Here is an 11,254-nt window from a genome sequence, read left to right as displayed (position 1 = left end):
CCGCGCCCCCCAGCCCCGGGTAGGGTGGCGGGACCCTGGCTTCCAACCAGCCCGCTCTCCATGGCGCTTTCTCCCGCATCCTTTCTGCTTTCAGTTTACTTTTCTCCATTTAAAAGTAGAACCTGCTCTTTTGGAAAGTTTTAGAAAAATATGAAGCAGAAAAAATAATTCAAATCTGAAATCCTTTCAGCCTCGCTGCTATACTTCTTGGCATAGGGTTCCGCTTCTTTCCAGTCTTTCCACATCTGTCTCTCTAACAATGTTTTTGTATATACGAAATTTGCCAGGTTAACCATTTTTAAGGGTATAACTTAGGGGCTTTAGTTGTTTTTACAACGTTGTGCAACCATCACCGCTATTTCCAGGACCTGTTCATCACCACAAACAGAAGCTCCGCGCTCACCAAGCATTAACTTCTCATTCGCGCCCGCTCCAGCCTCTGGTCCCCTCTAACCTGCTTACTGTCTCCGTGATTTTGCCTACTCTAGATATTTCATATGAATGGAACCCTAAGTGTCTGTCCCTTCGTGTCTAGCTTCCTTCCCTTACCATAATGTTTTCAGGGTTCGTTCATGTTGCACTATGTGCCCAGACTTCATTCCTTTCATCATTGCCTTGTATCTATACGCCACGTTTTAAAAATCCGTTCATACATCCATGCACATCTGGGTTGTTTCCACCGTTTGGCAGTTGTAAGTGATGTTGTAGTGAACGTTGGTGTGCAAGTATCTGTTTTCAGAGTAGGAGGGGTCCGGTTCCCCCAGCTTTTGCTTCTGGCACTTAGGCGTTTTCACCATAATCTTTTGCCCCAGACATTGGCATGTTGTGGTTCAGCTTGCAGCATCCGTGAGCCATGCCCACTGCTTTTTCGGCCTGAGCTCCGAGTCAGGTGAGACAGAGATGAGTACCCTATGCCGCTCCTTGGGGCAGCCGGCAGCCCAGTTAGAACAGACGCACATGACAATTTGTGAATAAGGTGTGTGCTGCTCTTCCAGAACAGGACCAGAGCCCCGAGCGAGGAGTCTTGATTATATTACTGAGCCAGCAGGGAGTGGGGCAAGGACAAGTGAAAACACCACAATGCTTTCCTACTGCCAGGTTGCTCTTAAAAAAAAAAAAAAAAAAAGAAACATCAATGATCAATGATGGGAGAGAATCATTGATTGGCTGCCTCCTGCATATCCCCCACTGGGGATCGAGCCAGCAACCCAGGAATCGAACCAGGACTTCCTGGTTCATAGGTCAAAGCTTAACCACTGAGCTATGCCCGGTTGCTCTTCTTAGAAACAGTGTTTTCCGGAGTTCTGACAGTTTCTGCTTGTTTTTCGATGTTTCTGTGTGTGGGCTGGGGTGAGAGCTTGGAGCTGCCCACGCCACCCTTTTGTTGTTCTCTTGAGTCCTTTTAAACAGAGCTGAGGCCTTGTTGTATAACCAGGGTATGTCTTTTTTTTTTTTTTAATGAATTAATAGACATTATTTTTTAGAGCAGTTCTAGGTTTACAGGAAATTGAGCAGATAGTACTGGAAGTTCCTATGTACCCCTCACAGTTTCTGCAGTTATTAACAATTTGCATTAATGTGGTACATTTGTCACAATTGATGAACCAATATTAATACATTGTTATTTACTAAGGGCCACAGTTTACATTAGGGTTCACTCTTCGTGTTGTGCAGTTCAATGGCTTTTGATAAATGTCTGAGGTCATGGATCTACAGTTATGCTTACCATGCAGTGTTACTGCCGGGAACATCCCCCTATGCTCCTCCTGTGTGTATCCCCGAGCCAATCTCTGGCAGCTACTGATCTTTTTACCATCTCTTTGCCTTTTCCAGAATGTCATATAGTTGGAATCATACAGTATCTAGCCTTTTCAGACTGGCTTCTTTCCCAAAGCAAAATGAAAGTTTGTGGCTTGATAGGTCATTTTTTGTTATTGCTCAATAATATTTCATTGCATAGATGTACCACACTTTATCCATTCACCTTTTGATGGACATATAGGTTACTTCCATTTTTCCCCAATTATGAATAAAGTCTGTTCTCTATTTTTAGATTATAAATACAGCATTATCCCACAGCTTCTTAAAACTGTTTGTTAATATAGTTTATAGTGATTGAATATCCTTTCCATTGGCTTTTAAATTAAAAAGATTGTCTTTGGATGGTAGGCTATTCGATGATTTAAAACATTTCTTCTTTTTCATTCTCTGCATTTTTAAAATTTGCCACAATAAGTGTGTATTTCTCTTACAGATAGAAAAAGCAATGCATGTATTTTTTAAAGTCTTTAATTTGCTCAGGTGCCTGGATAAGGTTTCCTCTACAGGAGTTCCTGCTGCTTGAATATTTAGGGGTGGGGCCTGGACCTTTAAGAGCAAACAGTGTTAGCAGGGGTCAGTCACCCCCCTCTCTAAAGTAGCCTGCTGACAACTGCCAAAACGCATGCTATTTTGAGGGACATCAGGGCTATTTAAGAGATGAAAAAGGCCCTGGGTCAATCCCAGTTTTTGAGGCTCCAGCAAAATTTAAAATATGACAAATGTCAAAACAAAGTTATAAAAAACTCTGGTTGATTCACAGTTGAGTGATGAATGCCTTACATTTCTGTGACTCTATGTAGAACCACCCCTTTTGGAGGGGATGTGGAGTTCTCCACTGTGGTCTGTGCCCAGGCTGCCTCTGTTGACTGTCATCAGATCATGAGGTTGTTGCCAAAATATGTTGGCTGCAAAGCTTACTCCCACTCCCAGCTGGGCAGCTGAGCAGATTAAGCTCTTTAAGTGGAGTTGTTTAGCACTCTCTTCTGAATGTTTTCAAAAAATACATATTTTTATTGTTTCCAGAGAGGAAGGGAGAGGGAGAGAGAAATAGAAACGTCAGTGATGAGAGAGAATCATTGATTGGCTACCTCTGTCACGCCCCACACTGGGGACCCAGCTGGCAACCTGGGTATGTGTCCTGACCGGGAATCAAACTGTGACCTTCTGGTTCATAGGTCAACATTAAACCACTGAGCCACGCTGGCTGGGCTGAATGTCTTTTGTAATGTTAAAGATGCCAATAAACAAACAAAAAAGCTTTCATCTGTACATCACTAAAGTCTCCAGGATTCTTTCACAGTGAACAGCTAGGTAGATCTTTTTCCCTATGGGAGAGAAGGAGGGATGTCACTTTCATTTCTGAAAAGCCTGGTCAGGACATAGGATGAATCAGAGGCAAGAGTGGAGCTTGAGCCCTACCCGGTTTGGCTCAATGAATAGAGTGTTGGCCTGTGGACTGAAGGGTCCCGGGTTCGATTCCGGTCAAGGGCATGTACCTTGGTTCTGGGCACATCCCCAGTAGGGAATGTGCAGGAGGCAGCTGATCGATGTTTCTCTCTCATTGATGTTTCTAACTCTCTATCTCTCTCCCTTCCTCTCTGTAAAAAATCAATAATAATAATAATAATAAAAAGTGGAGCTTGAGCCCGAGCCACATGCCTTCCACTGCACCACTCACTCTATCAGCTGCCACCGTCCCTGCCAGGTTCACACCCATGTCTTCTCTGACTTCCCCTGTTCATAATGGCCCCTAGGCTTCCCTTCACACTTTACTCCCGTTCCCCCTCCCCTTCCATCCCACGGATGGACTCCGCTTTCCTCTTCTGGCCACAGGACGATCAGTAAGGGAAAGGGCTTGCAAAAGGCCTGGGGAGCCTCCCTTCTTGTCCTCTGAGTGTTTCCGTCGCGTCCTTGCCTGTTCCTGTATCCAGGCTGCACACTCCATGTAGAGCTGATTCCTGGGTCCAGCTTTGGGTTCTGCTTTGCTCTTTTAAAGGCGGCGGCACCGAAGAGCATCCCAGAAGCTGGTCGGGAGCTGGCAGAGCTGGTGGAACGGCTTGTAGACATCGTCAGGAGCCTTCAGAAGCAGAGGCACCTCCCAGAATCTGGGCCGGAGAACAAACTGAACGTCCTGGGCATGGTAGGCTCAAGCGGGGAGAGGAAGGGTGTGGCAGGAGACAGGGGCGGGGACAGCTCCCAACTGGGGCAGCATGAACGTGTTTGCAGTTGATGGATGCAGTAAGGCTCTGCCTTTTCCCCTTCGCTGGACTACCAAACAGGAGGCCTGGAGGTTTGATAGGGAAACTTCAAGAGTTCCATCCTGTTCACTCCACCTAACCAGCTCTAAGATCACCAGTGGCCTCTACGTAAATCCTGCAGACATTCTAGTCCTCATCTTTATTTTTATAACTATATTTGTATCGATTTCAGAGGGAAGGGAGGAGAGAGAGATAGAAACATCAATGATGAGGGAGAACATTAATCAGCTGCCTGCTGCATGCTCCACACTGAGGATTGTGCCTGCAACACCGGCATGCGCCCTGACCGGGAATCGAACTGTCATCTCCAGGCACATAGGTCGATGCTCAACCACTGAGCCACGCCTTCAGTGGCCTTTGGCACGGGTGACCACACCTTCGTCCTTGAAGCTTGCCTTTCCCTCAGCTTCTGCCCACGAGCCTTCCTGTTTCTCTCTGGCTGGCTGCTCCTTTCCGGTCTGTTTTGCAGGCTCACTCGCCTCTGCTTAGCAGTGAAATGTTGGGATTCCTCAAGGCTCATCCGTGGGTCCCTTTCTCTTCCCCACACCCATGGCTTTAATTGGCACAAACAGCTCCAGCCCGGCCACTTCTCTGAGCTCTAGGTTGGTGTCTTCCTTCTCACAGTCGCCTCTTAGTATCACAAAGGCACATGACACCTAACATGCCCCAAGCTGTTCCTCAGGGGGAATTCCCCATCTGACTGCTGGTTATTCTTCCAAGGGCACACGCCAGAAACCTGAGAATCACGCACCCCCTCCCTCACCTGCCAAAACATCTCTTGAATCTGTTTACTATTTTCTTTTTCAATTTTTTCAAATATATTTTTATGTATTTCAGAGAGGAAAGGAGAGGGAGAGAGAGAGAGAGACAGAAACATCAATAATGAGAGGGAATCATTGATTGGCTGCCTCCTGCATACCCTACACTGGGGATTGAACCCACAACCTGGGCATATGCCCTGACCAGGAATTGAACCATGACCTCCTGGTTCATAGGTCAATGCTCAACTACTGAATCACCCTGGTCGGGCTCTATTTACTACTCCTGAGCTCCCTTGAGACTTCTCTACTCCAAGCTTATGATCACGTCTTGCCTGGATTTCTCCAGGAGCCTCCTAATTGCTCCATTCCACCCCCTCTAGTCTGCTGTCCTCAGGGTCATCAGAGTGACCCTCTCAAGTGCAGATCTGATCATGTAACTCAAATGCTTAAAACACTCCAATGGCATCTGTTGTGCAGGATTCATCCTCACAGAACCAACAAAGTCCGCAGGATTCTGTCCCTGCCTCCTCTCCCATCTCATTTCACCCAGCTCTTCCTGGCTCTTCAGGTCCCGGCCGCGCTGGCCCACGTCTGCCCTCTGGGTGTTGGCACACTTTCCCCCACCACAGGGTACACTCCGTGGAATGTTCCTCTTTCGCCCTGTCACCGAGGGAATGCCTGCTCATCCTTCAGACCCCAAGCAGATCCTCATTGTCCTGGAAAATCCTTCACTGCTTTCCTTGAACCGGGCACATCCCCCTATTAGAGGCGCTCTCTCTCATGACTCCATGTAACTTCCATCGGCAGCCGTTAGCACAGCCACAATTTTAAAAAAATATATTTTATTGATTTTTTTACAGAGAACAAGGGAGAGAGATAGAGAGTTAGAAGAGTTAGAAACATTGATCAGCTGCCTCCTACACACCTCCTCCTGGGGATGTGCCCGCAACCCAGATACATGCCCTTGACCGGAATCAAACCTGGGACCTTTCAGTCCGCAGGCTAACTCTAAGCATCATGAGGGTGGAGACCTTGAGGGCTTTTGTTCTTTTGTTCACCCTTGTATCCCCAGGCCTGGCACAGTGCTGGGCACTTCCCACTGAATGGGTGAATACGTGGGACTTTAGGGATGTAACATTAGTATTATGAGCTTGGGCAAGTCATTTCATCTCTCTGAATCTCAGGTTTCTACCTGTAAAGTAGGAATAATGAGGCCTGCAGCAGTGAAATGTTGGGATTGAAAGGGATGGTGTATAAAAAAAGTGCTTTAGCAATGAGAAAATGTAGGGCAATACAATGAACTATGGCAAATTTTAGCTCAACTTCACGAACGTTAGCTTCTTCTTTGGCAAAATGGGGATAATAAGCCCACCTTGGAAGGTTGTTATGCAAATTCGAGGTGAGCAGTGGAAGGAGCTCAGTAAGTGGTGCCTGCTACCGTGAGGATTGGTGAAAACAGTGGGCGGTGGCTTATGCAAAGTTGGGAAGGAAGGTTCGGTGCTGGCGCTGTAGGTGGGAAGTAGCAGATGGGAGGCTGTGTTGGGGACTCATAGGACCTGAAGTGCAAGAAAATCCCTGAGCACGTGTTGGAGGCCCCAGAGCGCGGGGCCTGGGTGAGAAGGTATATGCTATCATGATAGCAGCCGGGGGAAGATGAGTCTAGTCTTCGTGGCTTAGCTCATTGGCTATCTGTATTATTTACTTTGTAAATTATATGGGCCTAACAACTTCTGACTTGTTTTAGTATTACTTAAGAAATTGATATTTATTGTACAAAAGGACAAGAAAATACATAGCCATTTAAAGAAAGTAAGTGAAAATCATCCATCACCCCTTCCCCCCCTTTAATATTTCTGCTGTACTATGTATTACTCCAGATTATTTTCAAAGTGTGTATTTTGAGGGCCTAATTATCTTTTAAAAACTCGTTAGGAGGTAAGTGGAAAATTATAGATGGGTTGCAACACTGGAGTATACTATTTGATGCATTCCTGGGAGACTTTCTTTTCTTTTCTTTTTTTTTTTTTTTACACCAAGCTACCTACCTGGCTGCTTGTTCTCTTTTCTTTTTTTAATGCTTCATCAATAGGCTTTTTCTGGTGGGGTGGACCATTCCTTGATTTCTCCAAAACTAGCGACTTCCAACACAGCTGAGGACAAAATGAGAGACATTCTGCATGACCTAGAAGACATCCGGGGGAAATTGCAAGAAAACTTCACGGGGAAAGAGCCGCCTGAAGAACAAAGGCAGGGTGAGTTGAGTTTATTTGGAGAGGAGGGTTAAGTAGGGAAGTTGGGGGGAAGGCAAAGTGTTCGTTCCATGGGTGTCTGGGGATGTGATCCAGGGCCCCACGGCATGTCACTGTGGTGTATGTGAGGAGAGAAGGGGCTGAGGTATTTCGCGGCTGCCTATGTTTTTGGAAGTGACTGGAGTTGTAATAGAACACAGGCCCTTGATGAGATAGAAACTCATTTTCTAAGGCCTGTACATCAGTCTGGACCAGACTTTGCTGGCTTACCATTCATCGGTGTTATCTATCGGAGGTGATTCAGAAATAGGCCGCTTTTTATTTTTAACTAGTAAATGCCTTTATTTAATAAAACCTTCAACTTTATGCCCTGGCCAGTGTGGCTCCGTTGGTTGAGTGTCATCCCATGCACTGAAAGGTCGCAGGTTCGATTCCCGGTCAGGGCACATGCTGAGGTGGCAGGTTCAATTCCATAAACGCACCATCTTAACCATTTTTAAGCATACAGTCTGGTAGTGTTAAGTACATTGACTTTGTTGTACAACCAAGCTCCAGATCTTTTTAATTAGGCAAAACTGAAACTCTATACTATTGTTTAAACTCTATACTACCGGCTCTCCACCCCACATTCACTTCCAGTTTCTATGAGTGTGGTTGCTCTAGGGACCAGATCTAAGTGGAACCACCCAACTATTGTCCTTTTGTGACTGGCTTGTTTCACTTAGTATAATGTTTTCAAGGGTCATCGCCATTGTGGCATGTGTCAGAATTTTCTTCCTTCTTAAGGCTGAGCAGTCTTCCATTGTATGCATATGGTGCATTTTGTTTATCCATTTAACCAGCAATGGACACTGGGTTGCTCCCACCTCTTGGCTATTGTGAATAACACAGCTGTGAACATGGGTGTGCAAATATCGCTTCAAGACCCTGCTTTCAGTTCTTTTGACTATATCCCCAGAAGTGGAATGGCTGGATCATATGGTAATTTCTGTTTTAATTTTTTGAGGAATGAAACATACATCTTATAGTCTTCTTTAAAAATTCAATTTATAACATTTAAGTATGCCTTAGCAAGTACAATATAGTTATTTCTTAGTGATTATGTTGTTTTTGGCTATTTGGACCAGTCCAGAACATTTTTAAAGCAAAGGGTCTGATATACCTCCATATCCTGAAACATCATTCCCTGAAGTTGTCACAGGATTTTTAAAAAATATTTTTTAAAAAATTTATTTCAAAGAGAGGAAGGAAGGGAGAGGGAGAGAGAAGGAGAGAGGGAGAGAGGGAGGGAGGGAGGAAAGGAGAGAGGGAGTCAGCTACAGTGTTTTCTAAAGTACAACTTATTTTATTTATTGAGTTTAGAGAGAGTGGAAGGGAGAGGGAGAGAGAGAAACATCGATTTGCCTCCTGCATGCCCCTTACTGGGGACTGAGCTTACAACCCAGGCATGTGCCCTTGCTCAGGAATTGAACCTGGAATCCTTCAGTCTGCAAGCTGATGCTCTAGCTATTGAGCCAAACCAGCTGGGATGTCACAGGATTGTTTTATTTATTTATTTAATTTATTTTTAAAAAATATTTTTATTGATGTCAGAGAGGAAGGGAGAGGGAGAGACAGACAGAAACATCAATGATTAGAGAGAATCATGGATCGGCTGCCTCCTACACGCCCCACACTGGGGATCAAGCCTGCAACCCAGGCATGTGCCCTGACCGGGAATTGATCCATGACTTCCTGGTTCATAGGTCGATGCTCAACCACTGAGCCACGCCAGCCGGGCTCACAGGATTGTTTTAAAGACAATAGGTAGTGTTCTTCAAGTCAGTGCTTTAACAGTTGCCATGCAATTTGACTGGCTCATCACAGTGCTTTCCTTTGCACTGTGTACGTACTCCACGTGCTGCCATGGAAATCACATTTTATGCCGAACAATTTTACTTACACAGAATAGTGCTATATTATTATTTTATATTCCCCAGGGATCCTGGCTACTTTTTAAAAAGAAAAAGCCTGGCCTTAGCCAGCTTGGCTCAGTGGATAGAGCGTCAGCCTGCAGACTGACGGGTCCCAGGTTCGATTTTGATTAAGGGCCCATATCTTGGTGGCAGGCTTGATCCCCGGTCCTGGTAAGGGTGTGTGCTGGAGACAACCAATCAATGTTTCTCTCTCTGTGTCCACCCCCCCCCCCTTCCACTCTCTCTAAATATCAATGGAAAAATATCCTCTGTGGGATTAACAGCAACAAGAAGATACAAATGGGGGGAGATTTTACCTTCATAGTCCGCACTGTGACATCTCCTTTTCTTTCTCTTCTTCTGCCTACTATGTGGGCATTGGAAGCACACAGAAGCTTTAAGTTAGCAGTTAAACTTTAGTACATTGAGAAGGAAGTAGGAGGTGTCAGTGATTTGAGATGAATCTCACACCAACTCACGTTTCCCAGTTTTTATAACAGTTTAAAGCATTGAGCCCAGCCAGTGTGGCTCAGTGGTTGAGCATCAACCTATGAACCAGGAGGTCATGGTTCGATTCCCGTTCAGGGCACATGTCCAGGTTGCAAGCTTGATCCCCAGTGTGGGGCATGCAAGCGGCAGCCGATCCATGATACTCTCTCATCATTGATATTTCCCTGTCACTCTCCCTCTCTGTTCCTCTCTGAAATCAATAAAAATATTAAAAAGTAAAATAAAAACAAAGCATTGATACGGGGTTCGTGGATATTCTGGATGTCAGGGCACTGTTGCCGCCTGGAACTGTCTTAGTTAATTTATTTGCTAAATACACTTCCTAGATACCTGACACTAGGCTTGGTTCTTAGAACATAGAGACGAACAAGGAGCCAGCAACAAGTTTAGAGTTCAGGGAGGAAAGGGTGGGAATAGGTTCAGTGAGAACATGGGGCTGGACGACCCTGAGCTGGCTGCACTGCCTGGTCACGCCCTGATGCTAAAGGTGCTGCTGCTGCTGCGAAGACAAGCCATTGCTCTGATCATGATGCTTAGGTACCGTCTACTTGCTTTTATAAAATGAGACCTTTTCCCCCCCTCCCAATTGTTTTTATTTCTTAGTTACACTCCCAGAAGGTCTGTCTTCTTCCTCATGCCCACGGGCTGACCAGAGCCTCCTTGCATCAAGGTTTGTTCAATGTAAGTATGTGGTCTGCTTAAAGCTTGCGTTCGGCCGGCTGCAGAGGGGAGCTGCGAGAGTGTGCTTGTCCATCTCCCTGCCGCTAGGCCCACACCTCACACGAGCCCTTCCCATGGGGAGCTGATTACAAAAAGGGAATGAAAAGCTCCCAAATTCCAGGCTGACCCAGACCCATGATCATGGGAGCTCAGGCCACCTGTGGGCATCCATGCTGGGACCACCATAGGCAGCCAACTGCCCATTCACCCATCCGCTGTTCCAGTCTGGAGTGGTCACTGAGAGCACGGATCCTGGACCCAGTCATTGTGGGTTTGACTCCTAGCTCCTGCTCACTAGCTCTGTGATCTTGGACAAGTTAGGTAACCTCCCAGCATCCCAGAACCCTCATCTGTAAGATGGAGAACATAATAGTCCTACTTCCTTCCAGGGATTGTCATAAGGGTTAGATGAGTGAATGTGTTTAAATGTGTACCTAGAGTAGAAATGCTATGTATGTGTTCACATGTTGGGGTCCAACCCCAGCAGGTCCAGGAGTCCCCAAAGGTGTGGATGGAGTCGGCGAAGAAGGAATGACACAGAGACAACGTTCAGTTGATCAGCAGTCAGAATTTCTAGCCAGGATCTCCAGCCAAGTTCTGTGTCTTATTTGTCTTGTTACATCTGTATTTATACCAGTTTATTTTAATCCTGTCAATTTCTATTCCAAAGGTTAGGGCGTTTCTTATCTCCATTCCAGTGAGTAGAGATTATGTAGTTTAAGGGTGACTGTTCATAGTTAAAGTGATTAACTACCCACCTGGCATTTAGTTAAGGGGTTTTATTCCCTCCCTAACTTCAGGGAAAAATCCCTACCTGGGAAACAACCTTCTCGGAGAGGTGACCTTGGTTAAAACACATAGGGCCAAGAAGGTGAGCAAACATATTAAGAACAGTATGCCATATGTTGTGCAGATGTTTCTTCCCTGCAGCGACTGTGTCAAGCAGCAAGGATGGACCGGCTTCCGGCATTCACATCTAT

The 11,254-nt window shown here is 45.8% G+C and overlaps 1 protein-coding gene across 1 annotated transcript in view; it reads left to right on the top strand.

The window, feature by feature from the left end:
* Nucleotides 1-3,715: 3,715 nt before the first annotated feature.
* Nucleotides 3,716-11,254, top strand: part of RNF135 (ring finger protein 135) — a gene marked incomplete at its 5' end in the record, with an annotated part of 9,077 nt that continues 1,538 nt past the window's right edge. Inside the window, 3 exons of the mRNA XM_015564117.1 lie at nt 3,716-3,961; nt 6,930-7,092; nt 10,158-10,235. Coding sequence (XP_015419603.1) covers nt 3,716-3,961; nt 6,930-7,092; nt 10,158-10,235 — 487 coding nt within the window. The remainder of the gene's footprint in view (nt 3,962-6,929; nt 7,093-10,157; nt 10,236-11,254) is intronic.

This window comes from Myotis davidii, unplaced genomic scaffold (genome assembly GCF_000327345.1).
Source record: "Myotis davidii unplaced genomic scaffold, ASM32734v1 scaffold699, whole genome shotgun sequence".
In the NCBI taxonomy this organism is placed as follows: Eukaryota; Metazoa; Chordata; class Mammalia; order Chiroptera; family Vespertilionidae; genus Myotis; species Myotis davidii.
Note: the sequence above shows the minus strand (reverse complement) of the source record. Positions and strands in the feature narration are given on the sequence as shown.